The 21,812-nt window shown below is 41.7% G+C and overlaps 1 protein-coding gene across 8 annotated transcripts in view; it reads right to left on the bottom strand.

Annotated features, from left to right (window-relative positions):
• Positions 1-21,812, bottom strand: part of Fermt2 (fermitin family member 2) — a 93,924-nt gene that overhangs the window by 17,525 nt on the left and 54,587 nt on the right. For all 8 annotated transcript variants that reach the window (XM_028758423.1, XM_028758425.1, XM_028758426.1 and 5 more), the window contains one exon: positions 5,873-6,007. In XM_028758423.1, coding sequence (XP_028614256.1) covers positions 5,873-6,007 — 135 coding nt within the window. The remainder of the gene's footprint in view (positions 1-5,872; positions 6,008-21,812) is intronic.

Below are 21,812 nucleotides of genomic sequence, written 5' to 3'. Positions count from 1 at the left end.
TCCTTCCTTCCTTCCTTCCTTCCTTCCTTCTTTCTTTCTTTCTTTCTTTCTTTCTTTCTTTCTTTCTTTCTTTCTTTCTTAGACAGGGTCTCACACCATGGTCCAGGCTGGGCTCAAACTCATTTTCTGGCTATAATCATGATTTTAAAAAAGAAAATGTGCAATAGCTGTTACACTGTTACTGGACGTGGAAAGAAGAGTAAACGTCCACTCTCCCCCAGTTATGTAACTGGAGAATATGCTTAGGAATCCTTCTTCCTCCCACCCGTGTGCACAGAAGCTCTAACGTAAGAAGTCACAGTGAAATGGAAGAACTTTCACTGAACGTAAGCGGATCTTGTCAGCAATCCATCCCTGACCTGGTATTCCTGTGTTCTGTGTTGTGTTCAAACAACCTGTGGATCTGCATGCTGTGAGGCAGAGAGGAGGCCTGGATCCTGCACACAGTCCTGAGGCACCGTTCACTAGGGAATCATTTTCAAACTTAAAAATCATGTGTCCATACTTACCAAAGGCAGGAATCCCTGCCCAGGCTCACTTGGGCAGAGAGTGATTCTGCTAAGGGAGTACAAAGAAATACAGTATGGGAACCATTAATGTCTAGGCAGAAACCTGTTTATTTAAAAGAACTGTTAAATGAACCTTTCACTAAAAATGTCAGAATATTGACCTTTCCCTCTGCCCCCCAAATTATATACCAGAATTATTTAGAACCTAGTAAAATTAAAACTGACCACTCTTTATGGAGTCAATATAGAAAGTATGTTAATAAAGCACACACAGGCCTCTTCACTTCCAATTTCCTATGGTCTGTATTTTACACACCATAGCTTCCATTTGTCTTAGAGATACTATAGTTAACAACTCATTTAGTGTCCCAACAAATCTATTTTAACCCTAGAGAACTAACTGTAGCAGCCAGGCTACAGGCCTTGGTCACAGTCGTGAGCTGGCAGCTGCGGAGCCATGCAGGGAACCAGCCTGTCTTGGTTGCCTGCACACGACGTTCATGTACTGCAACTCAAACCATTCCCGACCCTTGGGCGTCTGATTGCTTAGAATTTTGGTGCCACGATAAAAGAAGCTTCAGTAAATAGTTTTGTACTTATTTCCCAATTCTAGTTGCACTGTGGGGTCAGAGGGTATGCATAGTTTAAATTCCTTCAGGTCCAGCTCAAAGGCTAACCCTAACTATCTTGTTTTCCTATTTGCCCGTGTTTATATAACAAACATTGAAAAGGAAGAAAATAAAGAAATGGATGGCTCTTGGAAGGGAATAGCCAAAGAGTAAGTTTCAAAGTGACTTTCACTATCAGAATAACTTATTTTTTGTATGATTTGACTTTGTTATAATGAAATTATATTCAGTATCTGACTTCTGTAATAGAAAATATGAAGCTCATTAAAGCATATTACTGATTGAAGGAAAAATTCTCTCTCTCTCTCTCTCTCTCTCTCTCTCTATATATATATATATATATATATATATATATATATATCATGTTAACTGGAAAAAATAAATTGAAGAAAATTTCAACCTTTAGTATTTGAATATTTACTGTGTGTATATATGTACATGTATACATATATATCTTTTGTTCTTTAAAGGATAGGTTTAAAATTTTTTTGATACTTAAAGTGGTCAAGGTCCAGATAGGAAAAAATTTGCATCCTACATAAATAATCTTCCTAGTAAACAGAATATTGATTATATTCAATATTAGTATAGAACACAGATTTTCTTTTTTCCTAGATGCCTTCTGATTGTTTTTTTCAAGGAAAGTTTCTAATGAGATCATTTCCACTTGTATAATAAACTGATATTAAGTTTCTTTGAAAATTACTGACTATGCTGCAAAAATGTTCTTCCTTTGAAAAACTGCTTTCAGTCTGTGTGGTAGTACATAGCTGCTGACCCCGGCTGTGGGGACTCTAAGGCAGGAGAACTGTCCAGAGTCTGAGGCCAACTCTGGTAACATAGTGAATTCATGCCAAGCAGGGCAATGTAGCCAGGAATTTGACAGGTTACACACACACACAAAACTGTAATAAAAATGACCTTGTTTGCATTGGTAATACACAGCTACATGCTTGCCACTACAAGTCAGACAGCAATGTGGAGGAAGAACCTCCACATAGCTTCTTTATGACTCTTTTGTCACTTATTTTTCTACCAAACCAGAGTGTGTTCTAAAAGGGGAATATCAACCTAAGTGACCTTGGCTCAGCCACCCTCTGACAGTCACTATTAGCACAACCGCAGAGCAAAAGGCCTAGAAAATAAACCACGGCAAACTTACTTGATGCTTCCAAATCCACTACTGTCTACATAAACAGCGCTCTCCTGTGTCTCTCATACTCAGAAGCTATTTCCACTCATTTCCGTGTCTTGGAATTCCTGTGTGCACTGAGAGTCACCATTGGTTTCTGGCCTACAAAGCTCACTCAGCTTCTCAGATTCTAGTACTCAAGGCTGACAAGATCTTCCACGTTGCAGCTTCTAATGTGGATGATGACACGCTGTTCTCATTACTACATACACAGTGTAGGTACAGTATAAACATTCCTTAAGGAACGGAAGGGTTTTTTCCCTTACAGTAATCAAAGTCTTTAAAAAATCAGTAAATGCTAGATTCTGGCCTGTGTTCCAGGTAGTGGATTGGGGCATGTGGCCACATGGTTGGAGCGCTAGCTTTGGGAAGGACAGACCTGACAGACCTCAGCTTTCCTTTACGGTGTCTGATCCCAGGCAACTGACTCAGCCTGAGTTTCTCATGCTACCTATTACTCAGAACTGAGGTGAGTTAGACACTAGTTCTGTGTGTCCTGTTCAGGAAACAAGCTGCTAGAGGAACATGGCCTTTGACGACTGCAACCTTTCAACACAAACCTGGTTTTCCTTTCCTAAAAAGATGTGAAGGGGCTGCAGATGGCTAGGTAGGCATGACTGCTCTTCCTGAGGACCCAGGTAGATTCCAGCATCCACATGGTAATTCACAACTGTCTGTAACACCAATCTAGGGGTTCTGACACCGTCCTCTGGCCTCTGTGAGCACTGCACACACATGGTATGCACAAACATGCATGAAGGCAAAAAACTCCCACATAAAAAATTTCAAAATGAAAAAAAAAAAAAAAACCATTTAAAAGGTCTCCTGCAAAGCCGTCCAGTGGTGTCCTTAGGACACTCAGAGCTGCTGGAAAGGTCAACCCTGAGGAAAGGACTAAAGAACGATGCATGGTCCAGAATAAAGATCAGCTATTGTCTGACTGAAAAGGGAATCACCAATATTAGGCAGGGGAGGAGAACATCCTGAATTCTAAGCTACAGTGGACCGTGATCCTGCACCCACGCAAAGGAGAAAACCTAGTGGGTGTGGTGGCTCAGGCCTGCAGGCAGAGGAGGGCTGAGGGTCCCCACTGTGGTATGTGAGATTAGAATGATGTACACGGTACGCTCCAGCCCAGCCGGGCTACATCAAGGCTCCACTCAACTGAAAAGCAGAACTGACTCGCTGAAGTAAGGAGCACTAATTACAGGAGCAGAGGCAGTGGTGTAAGAATGTGGTCACAACCAACCAGAAACTCCAGATCCAGGAGATCTGACAGAGTGCTTTGGCATCTTCGTGTACTGCACACATGTGCACCCCTCCCCCTACATACACTTACAAAAAGGGATTCAGAACTCTGGCCAGTAGACACACTAAAGACACCCACATACTTAGCCCTAGATTAAAAAAAAAAAAAAAAGGAAAAAAAAATGTATGTATGTATGTATGTATGTATGTATGTTCTGAAGACATTATCTGGCCCTAAAGTATCCTTTCTTTTGGTTGGAAGGGATCTTCCACTGTTATCTGTTAACACTGAGTGACTTCTGGGGCCAGGTATTGTTCATGTGCTCACATGAGCTTCTAATCCTGGCTATCCATCAGAGCTCCTATAACTGTCTTCATAATTCCCTAGGGTGGTTGACAGAACTCACAAACTCCCTCACTACTGGGTAAGGTCACCAACCTGGAGTCTCTGAGTCCCTTTCTTTTGGGCTCTGATGGAGGCTTATTCACAAAGGCATGATAGTTCCTGTTATCACTATGGTTTGACTGTGACTGTTCTCCAAGGACAAAGGGGTGAAGTCTGGTTCCCAGTGTGGCAGCATTGAGAAGTAGCAGGACCCGTAAGAGCCAGGACCAGGGCTCTGGAGCATTGCCTTCAGAAGGAGATGATGCTTGCAGGATTCTGACTAGTGTTTCTGAGGGGTTGTTTTAAAGGTTTGGCCTCTGAGTCCTACTCTGGTCTCTCTTGCTCATCCACGGTGATCTTTAACCACACTGGCATCATGTCCTCTAACCACCACACTATCAGTAGATAAATGTCTTTTATGAGCTACTAGCCACAGGTACTCATAACTGTAACAGTGACCAACGCACTCTCCAGCCTTCCCTTCCACAGATGTCTGGAGGCTCAGGTGGCACCAAACCTCTAATCCTAGAGTTGGCTTCTCTGATAACCAGTCCCCATTCCTCAGCCTTTCCAAAGGTTACTCATTAGCATAGACTCAGGAGTGGTTAGAAGGCCCTTGCTGTAAACAACAACCTCCTTCATGGCTTTTATTCCTAGTTTTAGGGCCTCCTCAGAAACACTGAAGGAGGACCAGAATGTTGCTTTAAAAATTGTTGTAACTATTCTCTTTTACTGTGAGTGTGTGAGCTCTCTACCACCCATATCTTCCCAAATTACTGATTAGGAGTGAACTCAATAATCTTTCTTTCTTTTCTTTTTTTGTTTTTCGAGACAGGGTCTCTCTGTGTAGCCCTGGCTGTCCTGGAACTCACTCTGTAGACCAGGCTGGCCTCGAACTCAGAAATCTGCCTGCCTCTGCCTCCCAAGTGCTCGGATTAAAGGCGTGCGCCACCAGTGACCAGCTTTAATAGTCTTTCTAAAATACTTTTCCTTTGTAAATAATTTCAGAAACCAATTGCTTGATGACACATTAATATCAGATACCCTCCACTGTGGTCTTCAACCTCTCTGGAGGCGTCTCCCCCAAAAGATGGCTCAGCTGAGGTATTTACCTCTTGGAATTTCCTTTACCAGGATGATCTTTGTCTGTTATCATTCCTTCTGCCATTTTTGATTACAATAAAATTCTGACTTCTGCCACATCTTTAATCCCAGCACTCAGGAGAAAAAGGCAGGCAGATCTCTGTGAGTTCAAGGATAGCTTGGTCTACACAAACTCTGTCTCAAAAATCAAACAAACTTAATTCACAAACTAAATTCCTCAACCCATAAAACTGAATATAACCTGAGATGAGTAATATTGGCCTCTGAATTCCTAGCACATTTTCTAGTTCCTTAGCATTTATGTATAATGCCTTTAAATATAAAAACTGTTTTCCAACTAGCCTGTAAGCAACTTCAGTAGTAAGTGCATTGTCTTGTGAGGACACAAGAATGAGATTTCTCAAAGGAAGGACTCTTGAAGAAAAAGATAGGGATGCAAAGAGACCAGGATATGCAAAACACAGAAAGCTCTTAAGCAATTAAGTCAGGTTTTAGGTACTAATGTATCAACAAAATAGTGTTTTCCACAGTCTACCTAAAAACTTTTCAATTTCTGCAAACTAAAGAACCGAGTCCAGTTGTAGAGTACCCTTTTTAACTCTCTGAGCAAAGCCCCAGCATCCTCTCCATTGGTCCAATTAGTGCCTATGACAGGGTGACAGGCAGGACGGCACAGCACTGAGCCTGAGGAGAGAGGCTGAAGGGGACTGGACCCCTCTCCTGACCTCTATGAGCCCACACCCTTAACAGAAGACACACAGTTTGGGAGCCTCCTGGTCCTGCCTTTGCTGAGTATGGGTCTCACCTGATCCAGGCATGATCAGTGGTCCTTCCAACTCCAGCGCTTCGTCTTCAGACTGGTCATCTAGCTTTTTCTTTTTTTTCTTTGTAGGATCTCTGGGTTTTTTTAAGAGAGAAAGTTCTTCAGGGTGTCTTATATCTGTTAAAGAGTGGATTAAATGAAAACAGGTTAGTACAGTAAGTTTATTTAATCTAGTTTGAGGTGTGAATTTGTCATTTCCTTCTGTGTTTGTGGATGTCAGCATTCTGCCTAACACCCATACCACATGGAAGACTGATGTATATATATGATATGCTTAAAGTCCCTAAAACTATAACAGGAGAATGTCTGTCTAGCTCACATAAGACCCTGGAGGAAATAAATCCAAAGTCCTCTTAATTCATTAGCCGATAAGTGTAATGACCTCAAAATGAACAGAGAAATCTACAGGGCACAAGGAAAATCCACTGGAAGGGGTGGTACATGCCTCTAATCTCAGGCAGGTAGATCTATGTGAATTCAAGGCCAGGCTGGTTTACACAATGGATTCTGGGACAGCCAGGGCTATATAATAGAGACATTGTCTAAAAAACATTGTCCAAAAACCAGAAAGAAAATCCTACAATTCTTATTTATATATTCATTTTTATCCAAGATCTTGTACTATCTGGTGTCAATCATTCTCTATGTCATAAAGTACATTTGGTACAGAGGCTAATAAGCAGGCATTTTCTTTTAACTTTATGTGCATGGGTGTTTTGCCTGCAAGAATGTCTGTGAGCCACCATGTGGGTGCTGGGAATTAAACCCTAAACCTCTGAAGAGCAGCCAGTGCTCTTAACCTCTGAGCTATTTCTTCAGACCCAAGCAGATATTTCTTATATATAGTATTAGCCTTGTTCCTGAATTGCAAGACCCATCATTAACTCTCTCCCAAATTAGTGGGACCTCAATCAACTCCCCCATGGTTGATAAGCAGGTTAAAAATTGTGTGTGCATGCGTGTGGTCATGAATATATATGTGAGACCAGCAGTCAGTCAACATCAGGCATCTTCCTCAATTGTACCCCACGTTATATTTTAAGAGAAGGTCTTGCAATGAATTGGATTGTACTAACTGGCCAGGCTGGCTGGCCAGTGAACCCTCGTGACCTCCTCGCTCCACCTCCAAGCACTGATGTTAAAAGTGCATGCCATCATGCTTGGCTTTTTACATGGACATCAGGGATCAAACTCAGGTCTTCATGCTTATGGGGTAAACGTTTACTATTAAGCTAATTCCACGCCCTTGCAGGTTATAAACTTATATGAAAATGGGACATTCTTAGAAGAGACAATGCATTCCTTGGTAAGAATAAAACTGGTGAACTTAGGCTGACTGACTTCAATTCGTCATAAAGCTATAGCAATAAAGAGGTACTCAGAAAATCGATGAAAGAGTCAAGGCAACTCAAATGGATGGGAAACCTTCAACTAATAGTGCTAAACAATCAGAGATTCAGAGTTTTTAAAGAGAATAGTAACATCTACCTAACTCAATGTGTTAAAATTTAATTCCTAGTGAATTGTGAACCTACATCTAAGAGTAAAACTAGAAGACACAGGTAGACCCAGACTGCTTAGAAAGGATAGCAATAGTCTGAATGAGAATGTCTTCAGACAAGTTCACGTGTGTGAACACCTGGTTCCCAGCTAGTGGTGCCGTTTGAGAAGATTGTGGAATTTGTAGGCTGTGGAGTCTTGATGAAGGACTATATCTCTCTGAGGTGGCACTCACAGAGGGGCTTTGAGGGTTTATAGCTTTGCCCCACTTCCAGTTCACCCTCAGCTTCATGTGTATAAGGAGAAGTGTTCAGTCAGCTGCCAGCTGCTACCACCATGCCTGTTGCTTGCTAACATTTCTCTTTGCATGATGGACACTTACACTCTGAAACCATAAGCCAAAATAAATGCTTTCACCTGTGAGTTGCTTTTGGTTATGGTGTTTTGTCAGAACAACAGGAAAGTAACTATCTACATACCCCGCTACCTCCACCCCACAAACTGCCTTTGAGTCTAGAGAGATGGCTTGGCAATTAAAAGCTCTTGCTGATCTTGCACAAGACCCACTTTTAGTTCCCAGCACCCATACTAGGTGGCTTAGTACCACCTGTAGTTCCAGATCTGATGCCCTCTTCTGGCCTCTGCTGGAACTTGCATACATGTGGTACATACACACACACATGCAGGCTGGCACTCATAAAATAAAAACACATACATCTTTAAAAATTCTTTTAGCTGGGCAGTGGTGGCACACATCTTTAATCCCAGCACTTGGGGGGCAGAGGCAGACAGATTTCTGAGTTCAAGGCCAGCCTGGTCTACAGAGTGAGTTCCAGGACAGCCAGGGCTACACAGAGAAACACTGTCTCAAAAAACCAAAAACAACAAAACAAAACAAAACCTCAAAAATCCTCCTTTTACTTTAAACAAATTAACCAAGGGGGTTGAAAACATCTCAGTGGTTAAAAGCCCGCCCTGGCTGCTCTTCCAGAGAACCCAAGTCTGAGTTCCAGTACCACATGGAGGCTCACAAACCTCTTTAATTCCAGTTCCAGGGGATCTAATACCCTCTTCTTGCCTCTGAGGGCACTGAATGCCTTTGGCGCTGAATATATGCAGACAAAACACACATATACATAAAATAAAAATAATAAATTTAAACAATCAACCTTCACTTTTAAAGATACTGTTTAGAAAATAAGGACAGAAGCAATATATTGGTATAAAATGTTTAGAGACTTGCATTCAAAATATGTGAAGAATATATATTATTCAAGAATAAGGCCACCAGGCTAAAGACTGGAATAAACTCTTCAAAGAATGGCCCAGAAGTACATGAAAAGATAATGGATTACCACTCCAAGAAATGTGAATTAACTTATGAAATAGCACTATTACCACACCCCACCTACACCCTGGACAGAGCAAAGCGTGTTCAAAGACACACAGGTGGAGCTATGACACAAGGCAGAGCTGTCTGTTTCACACCCAGCTGGAAAGGGAAATGAGAGACTATGCGGAAATAATTCTTTAGTTTCTTAGAGTTTAAACATGTAGCTAACACGCTACTTGGATATTCTTCTATATACCCAAGAAAGTATAAAGCACATTTACAACAGCTTTATTCATAAAACTGGGAGTAATGCACGATGGATAAAAAAAGATGTGGAATCTGCATATCATCGGAAACAATGTTCATACAATGAAGTCCATTCATCAGTAGAAAGAAACAGCCTATTGAGACATACTATGAAGAGAATGACTCTAAATTAAGTGGAAAAAGCTAATGTGAAAGGAGAAAACTATGATTAATATCTATAGCTTCACTAATTAAATTCCAGAGAATGCTAACGAATCTCAGTTACAGAGAGCAGCTGAGTGGTACCAAAGGACCTCTGGTAGAAGATGGAAATCACTGGTTTTTAAATTGTAGTGACTTCACAATGTAGACATACATGTGTTGAAACAGGAGGATGTCAAGTTTAGGCTGAATTTTAGAAAGTGGGTTCCAGAGTAAGACCTTCTCAAAAACCAAAAGTTTTACATTTCAAATGGGTGTAGACAGCTGTGTATTGGTTGCATCGCAATCTATTTAATTAAAAACAAAACAAAACAAAACCATAAAAAAATCTAAAAGGCCAGGTATGGGAGTGCAGGCCATTACTCGCAATGAGGAGTCAGAGAACTCTGAGTTCAAGACCAGCCTAATCTACACAGTGAGCTGCAGGTCAGGTAGAGTCACCTAGTGAGACACTCTCTTAAAAGAAAAGGAGAGATGGAAAAGCCAAAAGTAAGGAAGAGGGGAAAGGAGCAGCAGAAAGCAGGCTGCCATAGATGCTCAATCACAGGATCCATGGCCTCATAAGTGGCAGCCTCCAGCTTCAGAAGGCTTACATTTGACCCACTAGGATGAGTTACGAAGCTCTCTGTCTCCAGGAAACCAGACACTAAGATCTACTATATGGCTGAAGGGCCAAGAGACACAATTTAAGGTTAGAAACGCACAGCCAAATTACCTGAACTCAAACCTTGCTTGCCAGAACTCAGACAAGTTACCCAACCTGCCAGGGTCTGAGCTTCCTTATCAATTGCTATAAAAATTAAGGGACAAGAATTGTTTTATTTTACAAGTCTCCTTTTGTCCATGAGACACACATTCAACAACTCCCAATGGATACCCTGCAATTTCAGATGGTATCAATCTCTACAGTGTTTCTTTTAAATACATACCTATAAGAAAGCACACTTCTAAGTAAGGCACTGGAAGAGATTAAATGGCAATCAATAATAGAACAATTACTACACAGACTCTTAACAAACTAAAGTTACATAAATTCAATGCTGCCAATATCTGTGTTTGGTTTTCCTTTGGTATTCTGAGACAGATATTCAAGGGCACTTTTAGGCTGCTTTGCAGGCCAAACTGCCAGCACTGTGTCTCTCGAGCTCTGAGACCACTAAATAAGAGTTAAACACAAGCTGTTGAGAGTCTATCTGATAATTTGTTTGCTACTGGGTGGCTAGGGGAAGGGAGTGATTTACCACCAGTGATGCAAAGTGAGAAGTTGATTTCTGGAATTTTCCATTAAATATTACAGAACTATGTCTGACCACTGGTAAATGGAATCTTGGGGAGTGAAACCACAGACACAGTGGGAATATAAATTCACGTAGTATTTTCTTCTAATTGTAATAAAATATAGTTGTGCTAAAAATTGAAAATAGAAAAAAGTATGAATTATTTATAAATATTCTCTTTCTCTCTTTTTTTTTCCTTTTGAGACAAGATCTTGCTGTGTAGCTTTGGTTGTCCTAGAACTCATTATGTAGACCAGGCTGATCTTGAACACAGAGATCCACCTGCCTCTGCCTCCTTTTAAATATTTTCTTACTGAAGCATAACTAGATAATTTTAATATCTACACAGTATTCTCTGTAAATATAATGACCACTTCATCTAATTCTGATGTCATAAATATTTCTACAAACACCTATATTCATCTTTTTCCACATCACATTTCTTTTGCAATTCATTTTTGTGAATGACTGGATTACTACCAGAGGCCATGATAATTTAAGGCAAAAGTAGATCAAGAGGCATATATCTTGTCTTCCAGTTTAGGCCCGAGCATAGAATAGGTCGCAGGCAGCAGCTCCGTACCCAACCCCAGAAAACCAAGAGAAACAGGGACTCCCAGGAGCTTGAACTCACGCAGCACCCCAGGTAAAAATGAATCACCCGTGATGCCTGCTATTAGAAGTTCTAATCCAGATGGGCCAGAAGCCAGGATCCTCGCCCTTACCCTCACCCCCTACCTTTTCCCACCTGCACAAGGTTCCCTGAAGCTTGGCAACTGCAAGATCCTGCTTGGCAACTGCAGATAGACTCAAAGCAGTGTACCATATCATCTGAAGAATAGCAAGGAGACCATAACTCAAGCAGTGTACCATATCTTCTGAAGAATAGCAGGTTCCAGTCCTCCTCGCCCCCACGAATAACTAGGGCCTGCCGGTCGGGTCAAGTGGCACCCAGACGTGGGGCTCGAGGCACGGACCCCTCTGGACGGACCCTCATTGAGAGGATGTGCGCAGGACATCAAGATTGAGCGAGACAGAGATCGTCACCTGCGACCTGTCATCCACGGAACCAGGTTGATACTGCCATCAAGAAGACGGTTGAAGTTCATTACCATCAGCCGAAAATTGGAGAGGATCCAGAAGTGACTCCGCAGGAGACTGACACAGCTGCCAGCTCCCCTGCCTCCCCCTACGGTCGACCCCTAGACTTCCACGCCCTCCAGAAGGGTTCCTGGTATGCCTGGCTTTGCCCCCGTTTCTCTTGCTAGAGAGCTTGGCCTCTTGATCACCACAACAAAAATTGGCTTTTTCCTAAACCAAGGCCGCCCTTGATATGGCCGCTAACATTGGGGAGCCTTCCTTTATGACAATATTACACCCCAAACTGACAAATGGTTGGTAAATTGAACATTTACAAGGGACTAGGATGGCTGAGTTATCCCAAGGACGGGATTATTGTAGGTCCACTTCCCAGGGGCCCACCCAATGCAGCCGAAAAGGAGTGCGTGGTGCTGGGAGTGGGTGCAGCCTACATGGCCTAAGACAGGGCCCTCACCCTCCTTTCACCCACATCGGAGTCCCTTGACGTTGCCCATCGTCAAAAGCCTAAAACCTTCGACCATCGATGTGACTCGTCTCACATCAGTGTTTTGGGGTTGTGAACTTGTCTAAGACCCCCCCCCATAATTAGACATCCAAATTCAAAATTCACATAATTGGGATTGATCATAAGACGCCTTCTCTAACTAAACAGAGAAGGGGGAGATGCCAGAAGCCAGGACCCTCGCCCTTACCCTCACCCCCTACCTTTCCCCACCTGCACAATGTCCTCTGAAGCTTGGCAACTGCAAGATCCTGCTTGGCAACTGCAGATAGACTCAAAGCAGTGTACCATATCATCATAAGAATAGCAGGGAGACCATAACTCAAGCAGTGTACCATATCTTCTGAAGAACAGCAGGTAGATCATAATTCAAGGCAGTGTACCGTATAGACCATGACATGTTTCAAGGCACAGGCCAAGAAGATTTTGTACTTTTCCACCACCTGGCCCCTCTTACCCCCTCCCCTTGTAAACACATGCTATAAAAAAGCATTTCATGTTCAAAAAATAAATAAATAAATAAAAATTCCTTCAACTCTTAAAAAAAAAAAAAAGAGGCATATATCTTATTTTTTACTGGCTTTGAACTCTGTATGTAGCTGAGGATGACCTTTGACTCCAGGTCTTCCTGCATTCACTACCTTCCAAGTAAGGACTGGGATAACAGATATGATGGCTAGTTATAATTGATAACTTAACACAATCTAAAATTAGCTGAGCATACTCTGGTTTCTCTTCAGATTGTATATTTTATTTGTCCTTTTAAAATTACCTGGGAAGGGAGTTTCAATGAATAATTGTCTAGATCATGTTGGCTTATTGATATGTCTATTGGGGACTGTCACAACTGATGTGGAAAGACCCTGCCCACTGTGGGCAGCACCATTCCCTAGGTCTGGATTCTGAAATGTCTCATATTCCAGGTAATTAATATCTAGACTATATTTACTTAAAGACTCTAAACATTAAGTGCCCCTCCCCTTAAATCATCCAATCAAAACAGACAAATGAATCCCACAGAAGAAATACAGAGAGGGCTGAAGAGGTGGCTCCATGGTTAATAGTATAGCACTGACTGCTTTCCCAAAGAACTTGGGTTTGGTCCCCAGGACCCACATAGCAGCTTAATACTGTCTGAATTCCAGTACCATGGGATCCAATCTGACAGTCATGGGCACATCACACACTCAGTGCATGGACATATACAAAGGCAAAGCACACACATAAAATAAAAATAAAGATTTAATTCTAATGGAGAAGAAATATAGAGTCAATAAGTATTTAAAAAAAAAACATTTAACATCATTAGTGACCAAATAAATAAACACAAATAAAAGCTACACTGAAATTCCATCTCACCCCAGTGAGAATGGCTATCATCCAAAAATCCAATGTGGAGCTAGAGAGATAGCTAAGCAATTAAAGAATACTGGCAGCTCTTCTAGAGGACCCAGGCTCAATTCCTATCACCTATATGGTAGCTTATAACTGTCTATATAGCTCCAGTCCTAAGGGATCTAATGCCCTCTTTAGCTTCTTTGGACACCAGGTACAGACACGGTGCACATACATACATGCAGGGAAACACTCACATCCACAAAATAAAATTAAAAACAAACAAACAAACAACAAAAAAACCAAACCTTTATGATTACTAGTGAGAGTGAACTAGTGCAGTCACTACGGAAATCTGCGTAGAGCTTTCTCTCAAAACTGAACTTAGAGCTACTGTCTGCTCCAGCTGTAACAGGCCTGGATATATTCTCACAGGTCTTTTAGCAAGTCAGCATGCTACACTATTCACTACAGCTGAGCTTTGGAACTGGCCTAGATAATTAGCAGATGAATGGATAAAGAAATTGTGGTATATAAACACAGCAGAATTTTATTCTGCTGTAAAGAATAAAGTTAATGATATTTTCAGGAAAATGAATGGAACTGAAGAGATAAATATTCCATGTTTTTTCTCATCAGAATCTTTCTCGCCACACCCACACCCCCCCACACCCACACCCACACAAAGCATATACATACTTACGTGTGAACATGAAATTAGAAGGGGATTATGTGGGAAGAAGAAGGGACCAAAAGATATGCAAGAGAAAATAAGACATAACGGGGAAGGAAGAGATAAGCATGCATTTAGCGGAATCTACATTCATTAATCTACATATATTCAGAAAGTCATGAAGTGAAGGAAGAGAAGTTGGGAGAGGAGAAACATGGGTGGGTGATGGGGCAGGATATGAGTAAAGCACAAGAATACATATGTAGGAAAATGTCATAAGGAGCTCCATACTTTATACAACTAGCAATACCAACAAAAATAACAGAAGATTTTAGTTACATAAAAAAACAAGAGTTTCTTTTCCAGATAGGGTCTCCTTCATTGTTTAGCTGTGGCTGGACTGAGCTCACTACGTGGACCAGGCTGGCCTTGAACCCATAGCAATCTGCCTGCCTCTGTCTCCGAGTGCTGTTATTAAAGATGTACACCACCACGGCTGGCTCTTCATTCATATGTACTTAAGATGTAATATTAGCTCACCCCTACGTGTGGCTTTTGGATTTGAGGACTCATTACTAATGGGTATGTTCAGAAACCCAGAAGATATTCCAGATGAACGCTCTGATCTGTATTTACTTATATAAATGAATTGTCATTATTCTCATAGACTATTTTTCCTTCTTCATACAAATGTGTGGTGTGTATGTCTGTGCATGTATGGTGTGTGTACATACATGTGGAGGCCCTATGTTGGTGCTAGGAATCTTCCTCCACCATTTTTCTACCTTATTTACTGAAGGAGTTATATCAAACTCAGAAATATGGCTAAGTCTCACTAGCTAGCTTGCTCCAGATCCCTGGTCTCTGTTGTCTTTGTCTTGTACAGGCCAGTCACCAACCAGGCCCACCCAGAATGCAACGGGCTCTGTAGATTCAACTCTAGACTCTCTGTGGGTGGAGCAAGAGCTTTCTACTGCTGAGCTATAGCCACAGCCCACAGTCTACTTAATGTTAAAGGAACACATTTAACATCTGACTGACCTTATATGGTGGCCCTCTTGACTGTCAGTTTGATTGGCTCGAGAGCACAGATATATAAGACTAGTGAAGCACTCCTCTGGGTCTGTGTGTGAGGGCATTCTGTGGAGGATTAACTAAGGGGGAAGTAGCTGCCCAGAAGGTGGATGGTCTGGGACTTGAATGGAATTAGAAGAAAGTCCACTGCACAAGCACTCTCTCTGCTCCACCAAGCCTTCCCTGCCACAATGGACAGAAACCTCTAAAACTGATGTCCCAATAGATGGTTCCTCCCTTTCAGCTGTTTCTCTGGCATATGTGTCACAGTCACAGTGACTAACACCTCAACACACAGACGTTTATGAGCACTCTTGATTCTCAGTGCACCCTTGGATTTAAATGGCATCAGTGCCATGTTTGGAGAATAGAAGGACATAAGAACATTCCATGCTGGGGTGGAGAGATGGTTTGGCAGTTGAGAGCACACACTGCTCTTGCAGAGGACCTGAGTTTAGTTCCCAGCGCTCACATCAGGCAGCTCACAACCACTTTCAACTGCAGTTACAGGGGAGCTGACTCCTCTGGCCTCTGAGGGAACCTGTACTCATGTGCACATACCCTGAAACAGATAGACAATATAATTAAAAATAATGCATCTTTTAAGAAAGACATCTTAAGCTTACTTTATGCTTCAGTACCAAGTGGTGGCAAGCTTCCCCCATAGTTGTTTCCCCTTAGATAAACTACATTAGTATATGGGAAAAACATCCAAAATACCAGAGGGTACAAAATGAGTCACAGCCGAGCTGTGACACACTTCTACCACCTCTGTCACTGATAGGCTTGAGAGGGGAAATCAAGCATGTGTCATCTGAAGTCTTCGTAAGTGGTTCTGGAATGTTTCCTAGGTTCTGAGAATTCCTGCACTGCACATTCATTCATTGAGATTTTTGTTCCTAAGTCATTTCCTGTCCAACTCACAGCTATAAATGTAACTAAGACAGCAACAATAAATACTATTAACTAACTTTTCAGTCTGTCATAAGCAGACAAGTACTTCTTAACCAATTGGGCCAATCAAACTGCTTGTCCAGTCAAAATAGTAAAGGATATGCTTGGAGACCTTCCCTGTCCAGTGTTCTCAGGCACTCAGCACACCCAAGAGCTTGTTCTGATAGCAGTTCTATAGGTTGAGCTTTATTGCTACTTCTCACAGAGCATCTAGAAGCTTAGGCACTTGTCTCAGTCTCCTGCTTGTTGACAGTTCCACCCTTGATCTGCATAAGCCACTGGCTGCATAGGCAATGCGAATAGTTGATTTTCATTTCATTATAATGATGAGAAGAAGTAAACCTAATCATTCATGTAGGAGACTATTTTACTAACGAAAGAAATGTAGAACTTAGTGATTTATGGGCTAGAGAGATACCTCAGGGGTTAAGAGCTCACACTGCTCTTATAGAAGGCCCAAGTTCGTTCCCGGCACCCACGTCAGATGGCTTGCGACTGTCTAGAACTCTAGTTTCAGGAGGTCTAACACCCTCTTCTGGCCTCCATGGGCACTGCTGGATTTACATGCATAAACTGGCATGTAGACGCACACCTACACATTCTTTTTTTTTTTTTTTAAATAAAAATACAATCTATTGACTTTGTGCCCTTTTTTTAGGGACAAAATCTAAAAACATTTAAAGTAAGTGTAAGAGTGGGACTGGAGAACGATACAGGACTATGAGCCATGAAAATATCAGACATAAAACATACCATTCCATGGAATAATAAACGCAGCTGGCATCATGAGGCCCACACAGAGCAAAGCCCTTGTACCTCGTGCCACTATATGAAACGATGTGACAGTGGCAGTTAATGCTTATAAGTCAGTATCATCAAACTGATAATCTAGATGAACTACATAAGCAGTGTACATGTATGTATAGCACAAGTGTGTGCATACATGCATACATATATGAAATTATAGGGCCTAGAGATAGGGGAACTAAAAATGAGTATACTGAGGGTGTCTGAGGAAAATAACTTTAGATTTTCTTTAAAGAAAACGTTTCTTTTGAGTTTCTGGGTTTTTTTTGGGGGGGGGGGGGGTTGTTGTTGCCCCCCACCCCACCCCGGGGTTCAAGACAGGGTTTCTAGCCCTGGCTGTTCTGTAACTCACTCTGTAGCAAAGACTGGCCTTGAACTCAGAAACCTGCCTGCCTCTGACTCCCAAGCACTGCAACTAGAAGCCTGCACCACCACTGCTCGGCTTCTTTTGAGTTTCTGATTAAGTATAATGAGTCAGTGCATTTGTTGTTTTTACTTTTCCAAAGTGACAAAGAAATATCTGCCTGTAGGAAAGAATATCAAGAAGTACACATAATGGGATACATTTATAATCCCAGCACTTGAGAAGCTGAGGCTTCTATAAGTTCAAAGCCAGCCTAGGCCACAAAGAACTTGTTTCCAAGAAACAAAACTATGAACAAATACAAATCAAATAATGAGAAGAAATAAGCCAGATAGAACAGCAGGAACTGGCTGACCAATGTGGTGAAGTATCGAGAGATGGCGAGGGCTACTGACTCACTGGGCCAAATGCTAGGAACGAAGACATACCAAAACCAAAGCACTGTAGACGGAAACACATTTTGCCACAGTCTCCTGCTCTGTTATTGTGTTAAATCCACCTCACCTGCCTATAGAATTCTGTCAACAGAAAACTAACAGCGCAGGATAAAGTCTTTGAGTTGATGTTCCCCAAGGCAGGGCAATGAAACAAGCCCCACCCCAAACTCCCTATTAGAAATCCAGGGTGTGTCATCACAGAACTGTGAATGGACATTTAAGAAAGGCTCCAAGGAGAGAAACTCTAGAGAGAACCCTTAAGGTTCCTACCCTGGCTCTACATTTCAACAATGTGGGACACCACCATGAAGGTTGTTATTAAGCAACTGATCTTAGGGAGATAGATGGGTTATCTGGATGGGTCCAATATAATCACATCATTCTTTATAAACAAAAGAGAGGCTGAAGAAAGAGCCACAAGAGAGATGAACAAGGAGAGGTCAGATGAACTTGAGGAGAACTCAGGAAGTCTCAGAAATGGAAGGGAAAACCTTATTCTTACAACTACAAGGAATCAAATTGTACCTTAAAGAACTCACTCTCAGAGTGTCGAGGAGGGAAAAAGACCTCAGAGGTCTAAGCAGGGGACCTGGGTGAGTCACGATGCTGTGCCCAGACCTTCAGCCTACAAGATAAAAATTCTGTGTTGTTTTCAGCTGTTAAATTTATGATATTTCCTTATGGTGGCAATGAAATGCTAACGGTTTCAAATATGAAAGTCAGAGACATACATAGCTCAGTAGTAGAGTTCTTGTATGCACAAAACAAGCAATACAGGAGAAGCATGGTACGAGTATAAAATGAAACTACTTCAATAACACTCTAAAAAAGATGAGAAAAGGGCATCTGTGAGGATGACAAGGCAGCAAAAAAGCAGGGACTAAGAGGTTAGATATTAACAGGGGAGGGGTTTCTATGTGTCGTCACTATTCCACTGAGGTACAACTGTATTACAAGCCAGATCTTAAATCTATTGATCATCTGTGCAACAAACAGGGGAAATACAAACTCTGAAAATTAAAATGTGGTGCCACAGTGAAAAACTCCAGTAGAAGACACACAGTTATTCCTAAGAGGGCCAACCCAAGAACACTGCCCAACGCACACCAACAAGGGAGAAGAATGAGCAAGGAAACAGTAACACAAGAATCAGGCCCTCAGGAGTCTCCAAAATAACAGGATGTAAATAAATCCTCAACCAGGAGAGATTGCTATGAAATTTCAAAATGGAAGAGTAAAGGTCTTCTTCAAGAGGACCCAAGCAGAAAAATATAATCCATAATCCTGAGTGAAGGAAAAGGAAGAGGACGAGGCAGGAAGGGAAGCAGAAATTACACAGATGAAACACCAGCCACTAGCAACAGGAGCTACTCTATGTACAATGTGTGCATTTAAAAGGAGAAATAAATGTAATGAAGAGAAAAAGGAAAGATTCAAATAAAAATAATAAAATCAAACTTCTAGTGATGAAAACATACTTGCTATGGTAAATACACTGGGCAGGATAATTAGCAGATTGGCAGAGGAATGACCAAAAAACTTGAAGATGTAACAAGAGACACTATTGAAAATAAGATACTTAGGCATTGCTAAAAAGAAACGGAAAAACAGACATTTCTGGAGTCATGCTGACCAGGAAACAACTTAAAGACAGCAGTTACTGGAGGGAGGAAAAGCTCAGCTTCTTCAGCTACAGTGTATTTAAAAAATAAAGGCAAAAATCAAGACTTAAAAAAAAATTAGATAAAGAAGGAAAAACCTACACATACCAGTTTAATTTTTGTTGCTGTAATAAAACAACCTAATCAAAAAAACAACTTATAGAAGAAAGGTCTTATTTGGGTTACATTTCCAGGTTAGGGTCTTTAATTGCAGAAGTGTCTCAGAGTCAGGAACTCAAGACAACTAACTGGTCCCACCACATACACAAAGAGAAATGAATGCATCCATGCTGCCTGTCTACTAACGAGCTTTCTTTGCTGTCTACTAATGAGCTTAGGGAATGCTGTTGTCCACAATGGGCTGGGCCCTCCTACATCAACAATGAAGACCATCTCCTATAGACATGCCTACCTCTGTGACACTGTTGTCAGCTACAACATTCTTGCTCAAGAGCTGCACAAATTCAGTTTAAAAAAATTCAAAGGAAAAAAAAATCCAATAGTGTTTTAAGTAAGGCGATGATTTTTCTGTGTCAAGCTATATTTACATCCATCCTGAACACAGGCACAGGCTGAAGTTGGACACCTCTGAAAGCAATTACTATGAAGATGAATGTGGAAATAGAGCATAAGTCACCAGTAGAGATAACTATAATCACAGAGGACAACTAAATAAATAAACCCTTTAATAGAAAGCAAGGAAAACAGAATGAGAGAAAATAGAGATCACAAATTGGTTTTGACAAACATTAAAATCTTTTTTCAATAACATTTCCAAAAAGCTAGCCACACACTAAGAAACAATTTTAAAACATGTCCAATAAAGTTTTTACATCCAGAATATGCAGGGAATGTCTGTAGTTCTATCAGATAGCCTAATTTATAAGAGAGGGAGGGATGGAGGAAGGGAGAGGGTGAGACAGAAAGGGAGGCGGGGGGGGGGGGGGGGGGGGAGAGAGAGAGAGAGAGAGAGCGAGCGAGAGAGAGAGAGAGAGAGAGAGAGAGAGAGAGAGAGAGAGAGAGAGAGAGAGAGAGAGAGAGAGCGCTAGCTAGCTAGCTAGCTCGTGGGCCTGGCATGAGCTTATGAAACCTCAAAGCCTGTCCCCAGTGACACATCTTCTCCAACAAGGCCACACCTCCTACTCCTTCTAATTCTTTCAAATAGTGCTACTCCCTGGTGACTAAGCATTCAAATATATGAGCCTGTGGGGCCATTCTTATTTAATTCACCTCACCAGACAACAGGAACTCTCAAGTACTGCTGCTCAGAATGCAAAATAGCATGGGTGGTTTGCAAAGGAGTTGGAAATTTTCATTCTTTTACATTTCTTATGTCTTATGACCCAGAATTCCTACAAGAATTACAAGTGGATGGTTTAGCATCTTTATTCAGCATTTTCATTCTCTTCTACTTACTGTGTGTGCATGTGTACATGGAGGGTCTGATGACAATGTGCAGAATTAGACCTTATGCAGTTAAGGGTCTCAGAAACTGAACTCAGGTCTTCAGGCTAGGGGGCAAGCACTTTTACCTGCTGAGCTGTATCTCACCAGCCCAGCAGCTTTATTTATAGTAGTCCAAACTAGAGAGAATCACTGTGCCCTGAGACTGGTAATGTATTATTACTTTTTTGTTGTTGTGATAAAATATCATGACCAAAAGCAACCTATAGAAGAATTTTATTTTGGCTTATGGTTTCAGAAAGGTAAGAGTCTATAATGATGAGAAACCATAACAACAAGCAACAGGAACAGGAAGCTAGGAAACCACATCTTTTACTGTAAGCACAAAACAGACAGGGTGAGGTGGGTGAAACTGAAATCCCATTTCCAGTAACATAACTCCTCTAGCAAGACTGTGCAAACCCAAACCTTCCCAAACAGTGCCACCAACTGCGGGAACAAATGTGCAAATATCTGGGCCTACGAGGAACATTACCCATTCACACCACCAGAGGTAAATTATACATGAAGGGCTGAAAGCAATATGCTAAGTGGGAAAAGCCATATGGAAAAGGCCACATATACTATGGTTACGCTAAAATGACATTTGAGAAAAGGCAGCCCTTATAGTGAGAGAAGACAGATCAGTGGTTGGTGGGGTAAAAACAGCAAAGGGGACTGAGGAAACTCTGGGGCGAGGAAACTCTAGGGAGAGGAGACTCTAGAATGAGGAAACTCTAGGGAGAGGAAACTCTAGGATGAGGAAACTCTGGGGAGAGGAAACTCTGGGGAGAGGAAACTCTAGGGAGAGGAGACTCTAGAATGAGGAAACTCTAGGGAGAGGGGACTCTAGGATGAGGAGACTCTAGGAAGAGGAAACTCTAGGGAGAGGAAACTTTAGGGAGAGGAGACTCTAGGGAGAGGAGACTCTAGGATGAGGAAACTTTAGGGAGAGGAGACTCTAGGGAGAGGAGACTCTAGGATCAGGAGACT

The sequence above is a fragment of the Grammomys surdaster genome, unplaced genomic scaffold, assembly GCF_004785775.1.
Source record: "Grammomys surdaster isolate TR1022 unplaced genomic scaffold, NIH_TR_1.0 126198, whole genome shotgun sequence".
NCBI lineage: Eukaryota > Metazoa > Chordata > Mammalia > Rodentia > Muridae > Grammomys > Grammomys surdaster.
This window is presented reverse-complemented; position numbering and strand designations above follow the sequence as displayed.